This window comes from Pinus tabuliformis, chromosome 9 (genome assembly GCF_031772625.1).
Source record: "Pinus tabuliformis cultivar Carrire ecotype Pingquan chromosome 9, CPIR1, whole genome shotgun sequence".
Taxonomy (NCBI): Eukaryota; Viridiplantae; Streptophyta; class Pinopsida; order Pinales; family Pinaceae; genus Pinus; species Pinus tabuliformis.
The window spans coordinates 1,617,625,925-1,617,649,185 of record NC_142307.1 but is presented as its reverse complement, the minus strand read 5'-3'; the positions used below and the strand labels follow the sequence as shown (position 1 = coordinate 1,617,649,185).

General features: G+C 37.2%; 1 protein-coding gene across 1 annotated transcript; it reads left to right on the top strand.

Annotated features, from left to right (window-relative positions):
• The first annotated feature begins 346 nt into the window (after positions 1-346).
• LOC149154984 (alpha-dioxygenase PIOX-like) lies at positions 347-20,708 on the top strand. The gene is made up of 11 exons (XM_089444278.1): positions 347-425; positions 16,132-16,168; positions 16,935-17,025; positions 17,123-17,380; positions 17,466-17,615; positions 19,345-19,440; positions 19,479-19,517; positions 19,618-19,830; positions 20,015-20,160; positions 20,238-20,528; positions 20,639-20,708. Exons 1-11 carry the CDS (start codon positions 347-349, stop codon positions 20,706-20,708), a joined length of 1,470 nt encoding a protein of 489 aa, XP_089300404.1.
• The last annotated feature ends 2,553 nt before the right edge of the window (positions 20,709-23,261 follow it).

Here is a 23,261-nt window from a genome sequence, read left to right as displayed (position 1 = left end):
CCTAAAGTCGGGGTTGTAGTACGAGACCACACAGAACTTTGATTTAGAGATGTGGAACCAATGTTGTCAGCCAAGGAACGGTAGCGCAATGGTAATGACACGCCAAGAATAGTGTGAAAAGGGAAACCTTCTGGGGGAAAAGGAAGTTCTCTGCTTAACGCCAGGTTCTCTTCACCGCTAATGGGACTCATCTCTTCCATGTTGGAAGAAGACATTGCAATCGAAACACCAGAAGGAGTAGATGGGAGGTCCTTGTCTAAATACTCCCAGAGAGGATTCTAATAGATATCAAGGCTCCTCTCCCGGATTTAGAGATTCAAGATGCTGAACTCTAGGAACAATAGGAATGGTACCACCAACAGTCGATACCTCAGAAGAGATAGGAGATGCAGGGTCTTCGTTGCTTGGTAAAGAGGACGGGATCAGTGAGTTCGCTAGGATGCCTTAGCTGAAAAGATCTATGAGAAAAGATATAATCAATAAGGTTGCAAAAATCGGTCAAGATATGATCACAATGTGGCCAAGATTAATAGGTAAAATGTTATCGTGGACAAATAAATTTTATGATGCTGGAACGAAACATTGTCTTTTCATGTTTAAAGAGTTGAGAAAAGGGGCTAAAGATGACTCTAGTCACCTTCAAAGTTTAATGACCCTGAAAGGACATGTGCTCAGATCATCCTTTTACTTTTAAAGAGTCGAAAAGGAACGAAAGTGACTACTTTGGAATTCTAGGCAAGAAGTTTACCAAACAAATTGTAAAACTGCATATACACCTTCCTAATAAAATGAAAGAGAAATGACCAAGGACTTTCCGTATGGCAGTCAACCTTCTCGAATGTTGTGTTTGGTGTGTTACGACTCGTAAGGCGGTAGACTCAGCTTCCTATGGATAATAGGATGATAACTTAGTGGGGTCTCCCAATATATACGTAATGGTACAGGGAGCACAAATCCATACTAGCATATACTGCATCACAAAAGGACGAATCACCCAACCTTAGTGAGAACAATACTAACTAGGTTTAACGATGTTGGAACACGTCTCTAGCCTAGACCTCTAGATATGTAATCGTTAGGTTCCAATGCGCTTTTAAGTTCATTCAATAGATTTTAACAGTGAATCTTGAATTAAGTCTCGATTTCAAGGCCTTATCAAATCTATCTTTAACACTCCTAGAATGCAACTAGATGAGAAAAAAACCATTCGTTTCGATGAACGACTACCTAAATGAGGGTAAGGAGTTCATTTCCAAGCAACAAAGACAATAACAAGAAAATGCAAGAATAGCAGTGCAAGAAAGTAATCCAATCAATAGGAAACATAATGTATTGATTTCCGTTTATCTCGCAGCTACTATGACGAAAAATGAAAGATTTGAACTTCGCTTTTCAATTCCTAATCATAAAGAATCTACCAATGCAAAAAAGTTTTCATTTTCGTATACTATATGAGTACAATTATTTTTTATTTTTGGAATAAATATCAAACAAGTTAATGCACAGCCTGACTGATCAAAAGGAAAATGTAATCTATTCTTCAATAGTGAATGGAGATCAAATCAACACAACAAGCTAGTTTGATGACCAATTACTACGGATCAACCAGGAATATGGGCAAGTAGTAAGAGAACAACTTCAAACAAATCAATAAGACTGTTGCGGATGTATTTCAGAAACTTGAAAGGACAAGCAACCCAAAACCAGCGAATTCTTGACGGAACCCTAAAAGACCTAGGTCACACAGTCCAAAAAGCCAAATTTCATACAAATGGAACCAAGAAGGACATGCCTTAGTAAACACAATCAAAACAAGCTTAACAAGGTGAAAGAAACAACAAAGGATAAGCTACACTGGTCTATTCAGGAGGCAAGGCTGTAAAAATTAACCCTACAGGAATCTTCGCAGGCGCAACACTAACAACATGAGATGATCGCTAATCGTCGCAAGCAAAACACAGGAAACTGAGCAACGTCATCACAAGGGTACACCTATTCTTAGTGATGGTCCGATTTTAGGAATAATCGCAGCAATATGACGAGATATCCGCAACGTAAAACGAGGGTAAAGAGAACAAGTGTGATTCGTTGCAGCTGTTAGGAATTAAATAGTGATGATCTCAATAAGGAGGGAAAACAAGGCAAAACTAGTGGAAAGACACCAAGCTTATCACTCAAATAGTGAGGTGGACTACCAAATCTACTCAAGTGATCCAAATCCCTGATGGTTCAGTCCCAAAATAAAGAGACACTATGTAATTCAATTGACAACAACAAGAGCAAACTCAAGAGACAACACACAAAAGTCCCTAGTATGGTTGTTAACTTGTGATGCAGGTAAGTTCCCTCTGCAGACAGAGATAACCCCTCTAGCCCTAGAGTGGGTCTATTCACATCAAGACAAATACAATAGCGAATTCCTTAAATAGTTATTGTTGAAGAGGCCTACCTTATACCAGTGTTTGATGAAGTCTTCGTCACATCACTTTAGTTATCACTTTCTTCTCCTTAATGAATGATTCACCTCAAACAACATATGAAAACGACAAAACACATAATAGAGCACAACAACAAAATATCTACTTATAGAGTTAAGGAACCATAAGCTATCAACATACATTTCATACATGATATAGGAAATAACCATTGATTGTATTAATATAAACAACAATAAAGCTTACAACCATGCCTTGACGTCACAAGCTTCCTTGAAGGGTTCGATTAGTATGTCTCCATAAGCATTCACTCTCAAAGGTCTCCCAGGAAGACTGATGACTCTCTCTCACCCAAAAGCACAAGTATGAAACTAAGTCAATCAAAAAAAGACTTCCTTCTTACAAAACCATTTTACACTTTCAATCCACAACATGAAAGGCTATTCTCATACCTCACAAGCTATTGCTAAGCTATCAACAATCCAAACTATAAGCTATCAATCAAACAAACCAAGAACTAGCTAACTAAGAACTAGCTGATCATAATCATGGAGGATGCTTTCATAAAAGGCGGAACCACCATCTTAAATGAGGAGAGGTGAACTTCTTTGACCCAACAACTAGCTCCAGAACCACCCAGAAGTAATATGTTTGAACTAATTCGCCATATTTGGATCGATGTGGGTCAAACACTGAGACTCAGAGATGACGGCGCGAGGGATTAGTTCATTCTAGGCTATCGTCATAGGCAGGACGCTGATGACCTACGATGATCTTGAAACATGGGTAAAAAGGGTCAACTCCAAGAGTAATGAGCTTAGGAAATCTTCTTGAGTAATATGGAAGATTTGGACACATATTTTGGTATATGACAATGAGAAGATGTCATTCAGGGATAGAATCTATCCAGGATCAGGGGACACCTGGTCGGTGACAAAATACTATGTAATAGAACTCTAGAGTGGGAAAATCAAGGGGAGAAGTGAGGAAGCAGTGCAATTTTGGAGCAAAAAAACAATTTGTTGATTATTGCAGCCATTTGGCTTTCTTATACTCATCACCTGGTAAAATACACATTATGATCTGCTTTACTTCTGATGAAGCCAAGCCCTCGTATAAATGTATTAAATTTCTAATACCACATTCTTGGTGATTGTTTTAATCCATACAATACTTTTTTAACCTGCATACTAGTTCTTTCTTTCCCTTCACTGCAAAGCCTTAAAGTTGCTTCATGTATATCTCTTCTTCCAGATCCCCGTGAAGAAATTTTGTCTTCACATCCACCTGTTCTACCTCAAAATCAAAAGCAACAACCACATATAAAAGAAATCTAATAGAAGCTACCTTAGCAACAAGAGAAAAAATATCACCAAAATCAATTCCTGACACCTAGGAATAACCTTTTGCTACCAACTGAGCTTTATATTTCTCCACATTGCCTTTTGCATTCATATTCTTCTTAAACCCCCATTTGCTTCCAAACTGTATCCTTCTAGCCAACAACTCCAACAGATCCCAAGCCTCATTTTTGTTCAAAGATGCCATTTCATCAACCATGGCCTCTTTCTAGAGCTTACCCTCCTCTAGATGTACTACCTCCCTGATAGTTTTGGGATCATCACCAGTGATACATAAAGAAAAATTTGCACAGAAAGCAAATGGACTATACCTTTCTAGTTTCCTTCTTTCTTGAATTTATCTTCTCACAACTGGAGTTTGTAGCTCTTCATCTTCTGATTTCTCTTTTGCTGTAGAGTCTAATTCTTTCTCCTTTAGCTCAAACTATATCTTCTTAGTTTCCTTTGGTAGGACTTCATGTTTAATAACATTTTTCACCTCTCTAAACACAACATCTTGATTTTACACAACCCTCCTTATTTTTGGGTTTCAAATCTTATAACCTTTTAAACCATCCTTATACCCAATAAAGATGCACCTTTCAGATTTATTATCCAACTTGGTTTTTTTCTCCCCTAAAACATGTACTACACATTTATCACAACCAAATACCCTTAAATGTGAAAGAGAGGGTTTCTTACCAGTCCATACCTCATGTGAAGTCTTATCCTCCAATGTTGATGAAGGTGATCTGTTGACTAGGTAGCATGCAGTCTCCACTGCCTCTACCTAAAATTCTTGTCCTAACTCGACACCACTAAGCATGCTTCTTGCCTTTTTCATCAATGTCTTGTTCATTATTTCTGCAACTCTGTTTTGATGATGTGTATATGGAATAGTATTCTACTGTGATATACCAAACTTCTTAAAAATCTCTTCAATTCCTTTTTGCAGAACTATCCGTTGTTATTTGTCCTCAACATCTTTATCTTCTCTTTCTGGTTTTCCACCAGAGCCTTAAGTTCTTTAAACTTATAAAAGACTTCAGATTTCTTCCAAAGGAAATATATCCATGTATTCCTTGAGAAGTCATATATAAATAATACATAGTACACAAAACTACCTAATGATGTAATCAACACAATTCCAAACACATCACTGTGCACAAGCTCTAATATCCCTTTCGCCCTCTTAGCAGCAGATGGGAAACTCACCCGATTTTTTTCCCATATACATAATGTTCACCAAAATCGAAATCCAAAGAGCAATTAGACATACCTTCTACCATACCATTACTGTGAAATATTTGAAGGCCCTTCTCTCTAATATGTCCAAGCCTTTGACGTCATAGGATGGTGTTTTCTCTAGAGACCACTAGATTTTTTGCTCCACTTTTAGGATCCACAGAATTGTTGCACCCAACAATAAAAATACTACCCAAAATCTTGTACGGAGTTCTAATATGAACTCCCTGCATAAATACAAGTGCTCTTTGAACCATCTTGCAGGTATCTTTCTCGAACACTATTTTTACACCTGCATCATCCATCTTGCTTACATAAATCATATTCCTGGCCAATGCAAGAAAATGTAGAACACCCATAAGTGTTCTAATCCTTCCACCTTGCAACTTTAACTTGAAATTTCAGTGTCTGATGATTCTAGCCTTCGTGTCATCCCCTAAGAATACATCACCAACATCATATTTCTCATATTCGCAGAACTCTCCTTATGGGAATGAAGTGAAAGGATGCACTAGAGTCAGTCAATCATGCCTCATGATCTATATGTGTGCTTGAATAAGAATCCAAGTACACATCCCCACCTTCATTTGGGATGGTTTTCGCCTTTGCAGAAGGGGCATCATCAGATCCCTTTCCTCTCTCAGGGTTTTTAGATCTACAATCCATTTTTAAGTGCCCTTCCTTTCCACATTTCCAGCACACCTTTATAGGTTTTCCTAGAGATTTATATCTCCCTCTAGATTTTGATCTCCCACTCGAGGAATTATTTTTGTTTCTTTTCTAGGACTATCCTCGTATAGACAAGGCATCACTATTCTTACTGTTATGAAGATGTCATTCAATTCTATGTAGTGAATTGGGCTCTCGGCCTGAAATAGTGGCTTAAATCCCAGGGATGTTGGCATAGGACTGGAAAAAATAGTCCCTCGATGATGGCATACCTATAGCATGAGAGCTTCCAAAGCCCCTTGGATGCTCGCTGGCCTATAGCATGAGAGCGTCCAGAGGTCAAGTGATCAAAAACTTCAGTGGGACCCAGGGGCTAGCTGCCTGAAGTGTTGGGATGGTTCTCAGGGGTCTTGTAGCTGATGTGGAAGGTTTGTATGTTGTTCTTCAATCGATTCAACTTCCTTAAGGTCACCTAGGCATTTGAATCATATCATAGTAGCCTCTCGTCACATGTTTACCTCGGTTGGCAAGTTACTTGGGTAGATGTGGGAGGAGGGAGTTAAATTTCATAAGGAACTTAGAGAAAAGTAATTTTTATAGCAAGATGTTTTTTTCTAGCATTAGATTGAACAAACATTTTAGATCAATTCATTGGAGATCATTGCTAGGAATGTGGGGCACCTATTTAAATATGTATTTATTACAAGATATCTATATTTCCACATTAAGAACTTAGGTAACATCATCAAATAAATCTTAAAAAGAGGTTTCTTATACACAAAACTAGGATAGTGATGTATTTAAGTCAATGAAATTTCTCTTGTATCTTGCATGGGTGAATGAGTTTTACAAGATATTTAATATCTTTCCTCCACACTTTTGCAATGAACTAACTCTCAAAAAATAACTTCTTTACTAATTCTCTTTTCATTTGCATATGTATCAAAGAGAGGGTCCATGGAATCCTCGTTTATGTAGATTGTCATGAGTAAAGATTTTGTTGTGAGAATGAATCCAAATGGAGATATGGATATGTGGTGATCAATGTCTCCCTTCAACTAATTTCTAGATGAGGGGATGGGATGATAGGTTTTGGTTTGCTAAATATTTCAAATATTCAATGATCATAAATAGATTCCCACTTGGGGGTGTGGGGGGCATCCTCTTCAATATTTGGCTCATTTATTTAAGGGAGATGCACACGTTAGTTGAGGTAAATGCTAGTTCATCTTATTGCATAACTAGTTATGAGGATTTAAATACTTGCATCTAGTCCATTTCCAACTTGAAATTCATTAGAGTTGTCCCATTATTTATTTATTTGTATGTGTGGTTCAGAGACACTCGAGATTTTTGGTTGTTACATCCATAGAAACTATCCAGGCATATCCACTCGAAGGGATCACTTCCAACCAACTCATTAGCAGAGCCTAACCCCAAGAACATTGAGGATAATTGACCACATGACATTCCATTACTGAGGTGCTTTAATGATGAGAACTCGACCAATAGAGCTAACCCTTGAGGCTATTAGATTTTTCCCATTCAGAAAGATCAAAGAGAAAGTTGATACCTCGATTTAATATCTATACTCTTATATGTTGAAGGAAAATCCCTAAAGAAAGGGATGGAAACCCATTATTTTTTCTTCCCATAATTTGGTTTATTTCATGATACCTAGAATCCATGTGAGATGCTTTTGGGTGGAGGTATGAATGCTTTATGGAGATACTAAATAGGGAATCCAAAGATCATTGGCACTTGATCATCCAAGATTCTAATATGTTTTTCTCTAAAGTATCTATGCTAGAGAACTTCTTACCACTATTTATATTTTACTTGTCACATATCTCCATAAAGAGCTTGGCTCGCTTTGCTTGATTAGACAATATAGGATCTATTATTTCCAAATCACATCTATTTAAGGGACCATGAACTATTTTATAGTTGACTAGATGGAATCTATTTCTCTTTTCTTCCTTGCCACATGAATATTTTAATCTCTAAATTCGTAAATATTGTGTGAACTGCATTGGGGTTATAGCAGTTGAATTGAGAAAAATGACTAGAGCAGACATGATGATACATTTTACAAGGATAGTCTAAGCTACTAGATTGTGCCACTAAGTTCCCCAATTGATCATCTTAATCTTAAAATTTTGAAGCATGGGGGACTAATGTGAGATTCTTGGATGGGTGAGCACCATAGGGATGCCCAAATATGAATATCTTCTAATGACCTTGAACTAGGAATACCACCTCTCTTACAATATTGTGGAGGGTAAACTTGGAGCTATTCCAACTAGATATGTCGCTTTTTTTGTTATTTATTTTCTTTGTCAAGGCCTCTAACTATGATCTAATGTTAATTTGAATCTTTATGATATTTTCACTAAGGCTTCATCAATGAAGAGAATATCATCTATGAGTTGAGAGTGGTTCATTGTTTTTGTTCCTGTAACAATTTCCACTCTAGGGAGAATTTCCCTTTCTTTTTCTTCTTTGATCCTTATACCAACCAATTTTTCCATTAATTACATTGAAGGTGTTCCATTTTGAAATAAATCACCACCGACATTCGTCTACGCTTTTGTTTTCCACTGTTCGTTCATGTAAACAGTTGTCATTGTTTTCCACGGTTGATTTGACCAAATAGTAAGGACGCACACTAGGTGCTAGCCATAATCCATCAATGAATTTGAGAAGTAAAATCTCTCCCAGCCCCACCATTTCTACAAGGTCTGTTGCTGCTACTAGACCAAGGGGTATCCTGAGAAGTATCCCCATCAATGGTGGATGTAGGAAAAACAAAAAAACAAGGCGGCCGAACCCTAACCCAATGAAATCCTCTTCCATTTCCCCTGTGGCTACTAGCAGCATCGATAATTCAACCATCATTGGCACTCTTGAAAATAATATAAAGTTCTCGAGCAGGTTTTTTTGGTGGGGTCTGCTTTCCTGGCAGTGTGATACTAAAAAACTATGTATTTGTTTTACACTTCCAAATTTGTTTCTGGTTGGAAATCGTTGTGCACTTGCAATATAATATTCCAGTGCTGATTATTTCCATTAAGAATATTCAAGAATCTAACTGGGCCTAACTCATGCATTGCCCACAAAAGCTGAAGAAGGCATTGCAAGGTTTTTTTTAGAAATCTCTTGGAAAGATTTGGGTGACTATCGTTGGCATGCGATCAACTAGCAAACATGATGATCAGGTGTTTTGTACTTAGTGTCCTAAAGCCGGTTGGTCAAACCAGGTTGTATCATTTTGGTGAAACCAAGTAGGTATCATTACAGTCCAGTGATTTGTATTTTTTACATGCAAACTCTGTAACATAACTGCACTAAATGAGAATGTGGTTTAATAAAATATGTCATCAATGGTTTATGCATTTATATTAGCTTCTAATACTAGCTACATTATCTCATTAAATTGAGATGTGCTAAATCACAAAGAAATTATAGAAATTATAGTGTAACTGCATAAATATATGTATTTATCTATAAGTTGGTAGTCAAGAGCAGGGTTGTTATGTAGTGTCTCTTCTGTAATACTTCATGTTTTGTTACTCTGTTAAGACTTTGATCTAATTGGTTGAGTAGGAATTTATGGCTCAAGAAAAAGCATGTGAAATTACATGTTAATTATAATACCAATTCAAGAAAAATGGCTTGAGATGGATCTCTCTCCGCGCATCCATATGAATGAAATTTAATTATATAAAAAGTATGTATTATATTTTTATGGAATTGTTAATAAATTTGATAATTATATAAGTAAATTAATTAATTTATTTATATAAATATTATTTTTAAAATTTTTTACATTCAATATAAAATTCAATTATTCTTTCTCTATTTTTTTAAATCCATATAAGAACAATTTTGATTCAATAAGTTCACTTTTATATATTATCTATATAAGATAAGTCACAAATTAATTCATAAATATGACTTCATAATTTTTTCCTATAAATAGAAAGGTAAAATGTTATTTAGTTATATGTTGGCTGTAATTTTGAAATGCAAGTTTCTTTGCACTAATGAGGAATTGTATGGAACTTAATTGGCTTGATCAAACACCTATTTTACATCTCAGCAAAATCTGTCATTCTTTGTCCTTGGTGACGGTTCACCATAATCCCCAGATTTCATTAATTGGTGCATGATCGATTCTCAATTTACCCAATAATGGTCTTAAAAAAAAGATACCAAGCAATATGCTCATAAAAGGACACCTTCCAATTGTAAAAATGGGTGGTTTCTAGAAAAACAACCTCCACACAAACCCTCCAGCCAACACTTTTGCTCTGCATTACCCTCCACCCAACCCTTTTGCTTTACATTTCTTTTCATGAGCACGAAATTTTTCTTATCAATGTTTCCAATGTGATGTCTGAAATTATTTTTCAGTAGTCTAAGCATGGAATTTTTTCTTATTGGATTTAATTGTACTAGAGAGATAACATTCCTTTTTCTACATAATTAATTTAAATTTGTTGTGTTGTTGAAAACAATTGACTCCAATGTGTCTGTGTTGTTGAGTTGTAGAATCAAATTAGAGATAAGGTTCAACATATATTTGTTTCCCAAATTAAACTAGGGTGAAGAATTTCTAGTTTAATCTTATGATAAAAATGAAAGCTTGTAAAGGATTGCAAATGGTTATTTTGGGGAAATGTTGGTATGTAAAATTGTGAAAAACTTGATTATTATTTTTAAATTCTATATTTATAATTAAACAGGGGAAGTTTTTTTATTACAAATTTTGTTTGTTAAAAATGAATATTGTCATCGTTATCATTACATTGAATGTAACTAAATGTATTGAGTTATTTGTTTTTTATAAATAAAAATTTACGAGTATTTATGTTATTAAGAGGATTTTTGAAATTATGTAGTTGATTTCTAATTCTAAAATTTTGTTATGAGCATGCATCAATGGGTTTTATTCTTGACAAGATGATCTTCCAAAACTTCGGTGTATCTTTACACCTTTAAGGGCAATTGCTAGTATGTACAAGGATGATTAAATAGGAAACCTTACTATGTACGGCATGCAAACTAAACTTACAATATTGTGTTTTCTGTTTTATGGATTTATTGGAGACCGAGAGTAGATTATTTGTTTATTTATGTCAGGCCAGGCAGTAACTCCATAAAACAAACAACTGATTCGTCTATTATTCCATAGGTAGGTCATTGTTATATACAATAGGAGTGGTTGTTCAGTTCATCTCCCGATGACTGTTCACATTCCTAATTTATTTATTTACACAAAATTCCCCCAATCATGAAGATTAGGTGTCAACATTCCCAACCTTAATATGAAGGGATGTTGGTGATTCCAAGCATCATTCTGAATCGTTCAAGCTTTTCCCTTCCAAGTGCTTTGGTGAAGATGTCTGCAATTTGCTCATTTGTGGAACAATGACGGAGATGGATTGTTTTGGCCTCAACATGATGTCGAATCAGATGATATTTAGTATTGATATGCTTTGTTCGATCATGGAACTTTGGGTTCTTGGCCAACTTTATTGCAGAGGTGTTGTCAATCATGAGTGGAGTTGATTGTACTTGTTTTACCTGCAAATCTTCAAGAATTTTCCTGAGCCACACAATCTCTTTCGTTGCTTCAGTTGCTGCCATGTATTCTGCTTCTGTTGTGGAATCTGCTGGAACTGATTGTTTGCGTGACCTCTAGGAGACAGCTCCTGATCCAAGACTCATAGCATATCCTGAAGTATATACCCCAGTTTCTTTGTCTCCATCGAAGTCTGAATCAGAGTATCCAATCAAGCTGAAGTTGTCCACCTGTGTATACTTGATTCCAAGGTCTTGAGTTCCCTTCAAGTACCTTAGAACTTTTTGCAGCAGACCAATGTCCCTCACAAGGATTTTGCATAAACCTAGAGAGGATTCCAACAACAAATGAAATGTCTGGTCTCGTAGTAGTGAGGTAGATGAGACTTCCTACAAGTTGTCTATACTTTGTTGCATCCTCAAATTCCTTTCCTTCAATAGATGTGAGCTTTAAGTTTTGTTCCATTGGTGTAGTAAGAGGATTGCACTCTGTCATGCCAAACCTGTTCAACAAATCTCCAATGTATTTCTATTGAGAAAGAAATATGGACTTTGGATGTTGGGTTACTTCAATGCCAAGATAGTAATGAACATAGCCCAAATCAGTGATTTCAAAACTTTTCCCCAATTCCTTCTTTATGGATGCAATGTAGCTTTCATTGTTCCCTGTCATTAAATGATCATCTACATATACCACAAGATATACAACTGTTTTGCCAACTTTCTTGACAAATAAATTTGCATCATCAAGATCAAAATGATTGAAGTTGAGTTTCAGAAGATGCTCAGTTAGTTTTTCATACCAGGCTCGTGGTGCTTGTTTGAGGCCATACAAGGACTTCACAAGTTTGCATACTTTTTTTTCATGTCCTTTCACAACAAATCCTTCAGGCTGGGACATAAAAACATTCTCTTTTAGACCTCCATTTAAAAAGGCAGTTTTTGCATCCATTTGATGGACTTTCCAACCGTTCTAAGCTGCTAGTGCAAAGAGTGTCCGGATGGTGGCCCATTTTGCTGTGGGGGCAAAAGTTTCCTCATAATCGACCCCTTCCTTCTATGCAAAACCTTTTGCCACAAGCCTAGCTTTCCGCTTGTCAAGTGAGCCATTAGCTTTGTACTTGTTCTTGTAGACCCATTTGTAGCCAATTGGTTTGGTTCCAAATGGAGGATCAACCAGCTTCAAAGTGTCGTTCTTTATGAGGGCATCATACTCCTTTTGCATCACCTCTTTCCATTCATCATGAGAAGCAGCTTCTTTAAAGGAAGTTGGTTCAAAATCTGTAGACAAGTTCAATTCACAATCATAAGAAACATCCATATCAACAAGTGAATTAGAGTCATCTACATCACCTCCATTTTGTCGGTTTGAATTTCTGGTTCCTGTTTTTCCAATTTCATCAGGATGAACACTTTCAAGTGTCTTTGTCAGCCACTTTGGGGGACCTTTCTGAGATGGTCCAGGCTGCTCTGTTGATTGAGTTGGGACTGAATCAAGATTGAGTCTCCCAATTCTATCAATTACATCACTTAAAGCATCATTCGTTGTTGGAGTTTCAGTCGGGGGAGAGTGTTCTTCAGAAGAAGATTCCACATGTTGATCTAGTATAGGAATCCCCCCTTCAAGATGTGGAATCTAACTATCAAATTCTTGAAATGATTTCATTTTTGCGAATCTATCCAAGCGATCAAGTTGCCGCTCAACAACATTGTTAGATTTGGATGATTCAAGAAAAATTACATATCTAGATACAACAAACTTTTTATTTACATCATCATAGAGGCGGTATGCTTTGGAGGTTGTTGAATACCCCAAGAAGATACACTTACGATTTCTAGCACCAAGTTTTTTTCTATGTACCTTTGGTATCAAAGCATAACAGGTGGAACCAAAGATCCTAATATGTTTTACCGAAGGAACATGTCCATACCATAATTCATAAGGAGTCTTGTTTCTTATAGCATTAGATGGACATCTATTCCTTATATATGCAGCACATAGAACAACATCAGCCCAAAACATTATCTTTACATTTTTGAAGAAAAGCATGGATCATACCATATTCAAGATTGTTCTATTCATTCTTTCAGCTACACCATTCTGTTGGGGATTATAAGGCACAGTTGTTTGATGTTTGATCCCATGTTGGCGAAGATAGTTTTCAAATTCATTTGATGTATATTCTTTTACATTATCAGTGTGAATAGACCCAATATGAGATTGTGCATCATTTTCATTCCATTTATGAAAATTCTCGAATGTTTGAAAGGCATCAGATTTGTTCTTCAATAAATAAACTCTACACATTCTGGTGTAATCATCAATAAATGCCATGATATATTTATTCCATTTGCAGAAGGAACAGGCATTGGACCACATAAATATGAATGAATGAGTTCAAGCTTCCTATGTGCTCTTAAATGTGAATCATGAAAAGACTGTTTGCTTGCTTTCCTAGAATGCAAGCATCACATTGCTTATGTTTCCTAGGAATTGTAGGCAAACCAACAACACCATTTTTCTTCAATAAGCGGAGACTGTCATAGTTTAATTGTCAAAATCTAGCATGCCATAATAAACTTGATGGAAGTGTACCTTCTTCATGATGAGAAATATATGAGAAATTTTGTGCATGAGCAGAGGTTCCTTGCAGTTTGAGAAGCCTTTCTTCTTCTATTCCCCTCATGACAAGTGAGTGGTCAGAAGCTTTTCTTACCTCAAGCTTTCCATCAAACATATGAATGCAGTGACCTTGCTGGCGGATGTGGACCAAGGACAACAAGTTTCTCTTGAGCTGTGGGAGATATAGAACATGATCTAGAAGAATGTCTGGAAGACCAGGCAGTTTAAGCCTGATTATGCCAAGCCCTGATGGCTTGGTTTTTGACTGATCTGCAAAGTATACTGCTCCATCAACATTATCAGTGAAATCTTCAAAAAAATCTTTTCTATGAGTCATGTGACAGGTTGCTCCTGAATCAAGCAACCAATCATTTTTCGAAGAAGCAAGTGAAGCATTAAACAAATCTTCGTTTACTCCAATGTTACATTGTGCCTCAATATAGTGAGCGGATTCAGGTGCTTTACCTTTGTCTGTATCATCAGTTTTACCTTTCTGTTGGTTTCTTTTCTGCTCAATTTTGTCCCATGGTAGCTTGCATGTAGAGGCATCATGTGATCCATTTCTTTTGCAGCGAATGTAATGTAAGTCTGCCTTTTCTCCTTGAGAATGTCTGCCCCCCCCGCCTCTAAAATATCTTCCTCTTCCTCTTCGTCCATCTCTTCCTCTTCTAGAATCTTGAGCATGATGCTTTTCTTTATGAGCAAGGCACACAGTCTCTTCAGAAGATTCAGGGATTGTCTTCTTTCCAAAGGCTTTCTCTCTTTCAACAAACTTTTTCACAAGAGAGTCAAAGGTTATATCTTTAAGATTTCCATTTGCTTGTAAAGACTCAAGATAATTGGAGTAAGTAGGATAGAGTGCCTTGAGAAAAGCAATAAGAGGGATATCCAACTCAACCTTAGTGGATTTGATATCATGCATTATAGACTTTACTTCAAATGCAAGAGCAAGAGGATCATTATTTTTTAGTTCAAGAGTGAAGAGTTTAATCATGAGCTAAACAAATTCAAGTGCAGAATGTGAGTCATAGAGTTCTTTCAGCTTTTGTAAGGCTTCAAAGGAAGTTGAATATGATGAAAAATGATGACTCACCTTTTCATTTACAGATGCTGTGATTAATGCATAGGCTTTGCTGTTCTTGTTTTACCAAATGATGAGCTCTTTGTCTGAGGTAGACTGTATAGGGTCATTGTCTCCTTCTTCCACACACACTCCTTTCCACAACTCATTGAAGAAGAGGGTGTGTTTTATCATCTGGGACCATTAAGGATAGTTCTCCTTGCCAGTGAGAACTATTCCTACCATAGAGATGATTGAATGCATTTTGTAAAAAAAATACTTCTGCTGATAGAAAAAATACTTCTGCTGATATACAGTGAAATTGTACTGAAAAGGGCAAAAAGATTTCAAATACTTTATGCACTGTGTTTTCTTCAAATCCCTCCAATGTTTATAAAAACATCCTCATATTTACTACCAAGGTTCTCCTACTTTACTTACTAGAGTCTGCATAGCTTCTTCATGGAGATGTGATAACTATTCCTTATAATTTTCATCAGATGTTGATTAATCATCTTATCTAAGTAGTTGTAGACACATCTTCACGAACTCTCCTTTCAACTTCTTCAAATACTGCTTCCTCGGGATCTCTATACATAGATCCTCTTGCATAGGAACAATTTTTGTTCACCATGTCATATTCTTCATGAGGTCATATGATGTTGATTCTATTATGTCATAATGTAGAAGAGTTCAAGGCATAATTTTTTTATGCCTTCATCTGTCATCTTTAAGAAAGAGTTCATTTTCTTTAATCATGCTCATGAGATAGAGTATTCTAACCATTCTATTTGCAACTAAGTGATGGCAGACATGGAGTTACAAGGGACACAAAGGCTAAAAAGAGCTGGCTCTGATACCATGTCAGGTCAGGCAGTAACTCCATAAAACAAACAACTGATTCATCTATTATTCCATAGGTAGGTCATTGTTATATACAAGAGGAGTGATTATTCAATTCATCTCCCGATGACTGTTCACATTCCTAATTTATTTATTTACACAAAATTCCCACAGTCATGAAGATTAGGCGTAAACAATTTACATCAAACAACCAATTAAACTAAACTACCTTCTTAAATGTTTGTAAGCTTGTTCCTCTAGTAACTTATATTGTTGATTAGAAATATGAGTAACTTAATTTTGAGGTGATGTGGTTATTGAATGTGGCAGGGGCGCGGGCACAGAGGAATCCAGCACGGGTTTCGAGGTAAGCTCCTAGTGGATGGTCGGGCCGCGTGTGGAGAGGCACGTTGTGCACATTCGATGAGTACGGAATATGGAAATGCGCCACCGACGACTGCGGGGGGTCGCTCCTGTGCAATGGCACGCTGGCGGAATTCACATTAAGCTAAGGAGGTGACGATATGAGGCTGACGATCACATTTGTAAGTTTATGCCTGGGGGGTCGCTCCTATGCAATGGCAACAACGCGGAGTCGCCTGCGTCGCTGGCGGAATTCATGTGGGAGATGGCTTTGTATTTTAAATATAAGTATAATGCATAATGTAGGTAATAAATCGATTATAAAATTATATTCAATATATAATTGGCTTATTGTATGTTACATAACATTACTCAACATTTACTAGTTTAAGAAAAAGAGATGAACCATGATTTACTCTGAGCTTTATTTTCGTTTATGAACATGGCAGGGATAGTACTATGTATAACTACATGGTTAATGGCAGAACAAATGTTTTTAAATATTTTGGAGGCTGTCTGTGAAATAAAGATCCTGCATAAAAATACGTTAGCCAATCATAAAATTCAAACGGGTCAGGTTGATAAAAATACGTTCACCCAGAGAAAATAAAGTCACTCCATTCTACCTAACAGAAAAGAGTGAATTATGAATGACTCCGTTCTAAGTTTTGACTACTCTGGTCTCAGCCCTCTATATAAAGACCTCCAGTGTTCTTTCTTCTAGCGCAGAGAGCATTCCCCTCCTCTTTGATCTTGCGTATTAATTGCAGTTGTATTCTGTTTGAGATCATGGGTTTTCTTGACCGGAACCTCATCTCCCAATATTCAAGATTGAGTTTCATAGACAGGCTCCTCCTCCTAGTATGTATCACCATGAAATGAAATGTTGTAAATGTAGAATACTGAATGAATGAGGGGTTATGAACTTTGATGTTTCTCTTTTTTTCGTAATCTGCAGATTATAGATTTGGTGGATCGATTCTACGCGTGGCATAGATTGTCTGTCTGCCTAGGACTCCTATACCTGGAGATAATGCGGACATTGCACGAGCGTTATAATCTTATCAATGTGAGAAGTACGACAGTGCAGGGAGGAAGATATAATGCAGTGGATAGAACCCCTGATGGAAGTTACGATGACTCGTTCTGTGCCGAAACAGGATGCCAAGGGGCGTTCTTTGGGCGAAACATGCTACCTTCTCCTCAGCATGATAAGGTCATTAAACCATCCCACCAAACATTGTTTCTTTTTCACATGTCATTAATCTGATAACTAAATTACATGTGCATTTACTAAACAGTTGCTAAAGCCACATCCCATGGTAGTTGCTACCAAGCTGCTCTCTCGGAGGAAAATGTTAGATACAGGCAAACAATTTAACATGCTTGCTGCCACGTGGATCCAGTTCATGATTCATGACTGGGTCGATCACGTTGAAGACACAGTATATGTAAGCTCAACGTTTTCAATCACAATTATCACAATTTTCAATGCAAATATCATAAATTATATAACATTAACTTTACCTTATTCAATATATATTTAGAGCGTATGCTCTCTGTTAAATTTCTTTCAGTATATTTTTTGGTACCATTTGCCCAGAATTTTGTACTGATTTTATTAGAATCATAAATTTGAAGAGTGTATTTTTTACAATCTTAGTGTTCTGAAGCTTTTCAGGGTGCCGGAATTATATATAGTCGGAAAAAAAAAAAAAAAGTTTAAACAAATTTGATCACAGTTTTTTCCCATCTGAGAAATAGAAAACACCATATATTTTACGAGAAATTTGATGGGAATTTTTCTGCTAAAATTCCAAAAACAGATTAACTGAACACAGAGAATGATACTTTGCTGGGAATTTCTGATAATTCCAGAACAATAAGAAAAAGTCACTTGAACAGAGGATAATACTCTGATTTACAACACACAGAATCTTTACACAGGATCTTGCTGCAGACAGAATTTCAGCTTGGTGAAGGTAAAGTTTTAGCAATAAACATAAAAACTTCTATTCATTAAAATTAAACCAATTGTTACAAAAATCATCTTCCTCTTAACAGAGGGATTCACCAGTCTATGCTGAAGAGCATCTTCCACTTGACAGAGGGATTCACCAAGGGACTGCTTCAGATGCAGTTCCAAAACCAAAACATTCACTGCACTGCTGTGCATACCCATTACATTGTTCTTCTATGCTGCTGCGTATTCTCTGTTGCACTGTTGTGCCATCTTCTTTGTTGCGTCTACCGAATTCTTCACCTGTGCTCTGATGCGTGCATCCCTTCTTCACAATAAAAAAACTGTGATCCATAATAGTTATAAGAAGAGCTTCGGCGTAATTCACATAATGAAAGACTTTTGTCGATGCGTTTCGAGCCAGCAAGTGTGGCTCATCGTCAGGACAAGTTGAAGAAACAGATCCAGCTTTGCTTGCTCGAAACACGTCGACAAAAATCTTTCATTATGTGAATTATGCCGAAGCTCTTCTTATAATAAAAAAAAAAAAATTCACGCTGCTACATGGGTTACCATATATATTCAACCAACAAAAACCATTACATATATAACTACAAAAATACTTGCATACGTTTTCTTGTCCCATACTCCCGTGGATAAGAAACAATAAAATTAAAGACCTTTTACCAACATTCTACAAATGCAGTAAATTCCATTAAATTACTTCACTGGCAAATTGACGGTCTTCTGATTCAATCTGAATGATTTAATGAACAAAAATGGAGTCCCATGTTGTGAACTGCTTGAGGTTGTCCTTCTCGTCCTTGGCTGAGCTGCTCTTTAACTGCGGTAGCTGAGAATTCAATGTGCAAGAGCTGGATGGCAACCTGCTTCTTCACGCGTCCCAAAAATCGGGCAACTTGAACAAATGGATCGGTTTGACTAATGGTGCGATCTGCGATAGCTCAGGTCGCATCGCATCGCGAACTCAGGGCAGAGGGTTAACGCGCAGGGGTTTTGCGATCTGCGATTTGCGATAGCATCGCATCGTCGCAGCGCAGGGGACAAGGAGCGGAGGGGGTAGCGATCTGCCATCTACGATGGGTCGCATCGCAAGTGGAAAATTGATTGTTTTGCAGACGCTGTTGCTGTTCAACTGTTTCTGCAGTTGAAATTACATTCCAACAAAATTATATAACATTAACATCATGATTTTTCAGGTAGAGTTAAGCGCCCCACCCAACGTTGCACCGCAATGTCCGCTAAAGGCATTCAAATTTTTCGAAGGCAAAGCAGTGCCTACTGGCAGCTGTGACATCAAAACAGGATCACGAAATAGGAGGGCAGCTGTGACATCAAAACAGGATCACGAAATAGGAGGACCCCCTGGTGGTAAGAAAACCTGCATGGACTAAACGCTCTATCTCTCTATAAATCCTCTAAATTGTGAAGGTGTCTCACAATATATATAAATGTATATACTCTTGTCATGCGATGGGAGAGTAGTGTATGGAAACAACCCGAGTGAATCAAAAAAAGCAAGAACATTCAAAGATGGTAAGTTGAAGTTGGGGGACGATGGCCTTCTTCTTGACGACAACGACGGAATTGCCCTCTCTGGAGATGTTCGTAAGTCATGGGCAGGGGTGTCGGTTATGCAAGCTCTTTTTATCCAAGAACATAATTCCGTTTGTGACATGTTGAAGGTAATTATATTTTATTGCAGAAACTCTCAATAATCCAATCTAACTTACAGAATACTATGGATGTTACTTGACTATGACCATTGATTATTAAAGTTTTTCATTGAAATTCACATCTGGACCCTCAGCACTAAGATCAATCTCATTGCAGACTAATATAATTTGGTCAACTAATTTATAAATGCAGCTTCACTATATTGGTATGAGCGACGAGGATTTGTATCGCCATGCAAGATTAGTGACTTCAGCCGTGATAGCCAAGATCCACACCATTGACTGGACGGTGGAGCTCCTCAAAACGGACACCCTCCTTGCTGGAATGAACGCCAATTGGTACATATAATTACATATTGTTTTACACAGGTTGCAATCTTGAAATTTAAGGCAAAGGGCTAAAATATCAGAGCTAGCAAATTAAAACGTGAAGTAGCAAATTTGATAGAGTTTACTTTTTCAGTTTATCGTGATAGGGAGAGGAGCATAGCAAGATACAATGAATTCCGGCGGAATATGCTGATGATTCCCATCTCACAATGGGAAGACCTCACAGACGATAAGGAGGCCATCCAAATGTTGAAAGAGGTCTATGATAACGACGTTGAACTTCTAGATCTACAGGTCGGCCTCATGGCAGAGAAGAAGATTAAAGGTTTTGCCATCAGCGAGACGGCCTTCTTTATCTTTTTGCTCATGGAATCACGGTGGGTAAATAAATCATTTCTCATTTTATAATATTCCATTCTTCAATAAAAAGCGCAAAATTTATCATTCATTTAGTAAGATGCGTTTTGTGAATATATGTCGATTGCAGTCGATTGGAGGCAGATCACTTTTTCACGAATGATTTCAAGAAAGAAGTGTTAGTTTTGACAACGATTTAGTCGGTTTAGGAAATTTAGGTATAGACAGTTCATTGTAACGAATAGATCTATAATGGTTAATTAGTTATGTAATGAAACAGAGTGTGAAACTCATTGTTCAATAAAAACAGTCCGATCCAATTTAAGTTGAGCATTCGATATCTTGCTATTCTCTGTTTCTCTTTTCATCTGTCTTGTTGTTCTCTGTTTCTCTTTTCATCTGTTCAAGATTGTTTCTTTCCTCCATCTGTACAACAAGTGGTATCAGAGCCATGCCCCGAAGTTAGCCAAGTGGATGAATCCTCGGAATACCGAACGAAGGTGGTGGGCCCCGGTAATATCACGATGGGATCCGTGGATGAGCTCGGTTAGACAGGCTGTGTGCTCCGGATTCTTCATGGACGTGTCCTGGTCCCAACACGGTGAAGAGGAGTTGCCCTGGGATAGAGCAAGCTAGGTGGTGCTCCATGTAAAGGCGTGTGCTTCCAACGCATTGGAGCGGAGAATCCTAGTTGGTAGAGAGTGGACGGATGGATAATCGTTTGAGGGGAGGCTCGATGGTCCTTTGTTCGAGGGGAGGATTGTTGGGTATACGACCAAAGTCCCACATTGACTAGAGGTGGGGAGGATCATGGATATATAAGGATGGACAAATATCTCCATTGGTATGAGGCCTTTTGGGGTAAGTCCAAAAGCAAATCCATGAGGGGTTAGACTCAAAGTGGACAATATCATACCATTGTGGAGATATGTGGTGTCCAGAGTTCTTACAAGAAGTGGGGATGGCATGGATAAACAACACAAGACGTGCTGAAAAGTCACCATCCAGAGTTGGTAGAGAAATGGATGAATTCATGAGTCCCCGGAACCCAAGAACAACACGCCCCTCTATCTTCGTCTCTCTCTAGGTGTTACTGTGTGTCTCTACATGATATTATTGAGATGTGGTTCCTGAGGGCATGAGACCTCTTTATTCCCCGTTTCTTTCTTTCTTTCATTGTGTGCGATTTGTTGTGTTGCATTTTTGTTGCAAGTGCTGTTGTTGAATAAAGAAATGTATTGTACTCCCCTTTCTTGGAGACATTGTAAAAAGTTTCGGTGAGTGAATCGGAGCAATAAACTTATATTGGTTACCGACAAAATACTCTCTCCATCTAACAGCATGTTATATCCGTTACCTATCATTGGTATTGTTGACGTTACATATTTACATCGTGTTGCAATAAGGCACGGTTTATGTTTTACATAATTATTGTGCACTTTTTTTTTCTAAAACTGTTTATAATACGGTCGGATGGTGTATGTGGGCTAAGTTCCAACGATTTTTGGACCTGCTATCAGTTCTTTTATTTTTAGGGTGGTTTCCCGAGGTTAGAAAAGTAACTGATATGTGTAATTGATTGATATAAATAAAAGTTCCACTCAAAGCAAATTTAGCCAGCGGTATTAATAATTTGAAGAGTTTTATGGCTTTTTTTTTTAGCTTTAAAATTATGACTTTTACGAGGATTGGACACTTTTACTATGTATCTAACAGCTTCCAACAACACTATGTGGCAACACATTATGAATTTAAGGTCATTGGAAAACCATATTCATTATATTATTTAGATTATTGGTTAGAATACAATTTCCACATGTCTTTAAGGAAAGAAACAAAATAGTGGAAAAGTTCTTGAACTATACTTCCTATTGAACCACAATACCATAATTAATCCCATGTTAAAGCAGCACCTTAAGGTTTTCTATGCCTACCCAATCTGAGAAATAACCATGCAACTGCACTTTACCTTCTTTAGGATATCTAAGACTATACTTTAGTGTGCTCCTCAAATATCTAAGCACATATTTTGTGGTTACCCTATGCAGTTGGCTTAGCTCCACCATGAACTAACTCAACTCAATGTGTTTAGTACAAAACATATATTCACCTAGTGTTGACTAGATAAATGAAAGAACTAGTTTTGTGTACATCGTGGGATCCACTCACTCTGAATCTAAATTTGTCATTTTCTTCAAATTAGTAATCATGGGTGTGGCCATTGATTTTCAACCCTCCATCTAAAACCTCTTTGCATACTTGTCCCACCTAAGGAAAAACTCCCATGGTCTCTACCAAACCACCAACCCTAAGAACTAATGCATCATCCTGGTATCATTCATCTTGAATTCAAATGCCATGTTGGGCTACTCTACACCTTTAAAAAAAAAATCATATACACACAACACCAAGGTAAATAGATAGGTATGAACAAATATGTAATATAAGTTAAGAGTTTGTTTCACTTTTGGTGAAGCCCATAATGTGTAAACATGCATCAATCATAGAATAATATGTTTTTAATGCCCACTAGAGTCCATATAAGGAGTGATTAAGCCTACACGCATTGGAATCCCTCCGATTTGCCTCAAATCCCTAAGATTTCTCTATGGACACTTCTTCCCCAATGATCCCATGAAGGAAAGGCATCATCTTTTAGGGAGCAAAACCAAATAGTGGAAAATCTCATGAAGTATGCTTCCTATTTAACCACAATACCATAATTGATCCCATGTTAAAGCAGCACCCTTAGG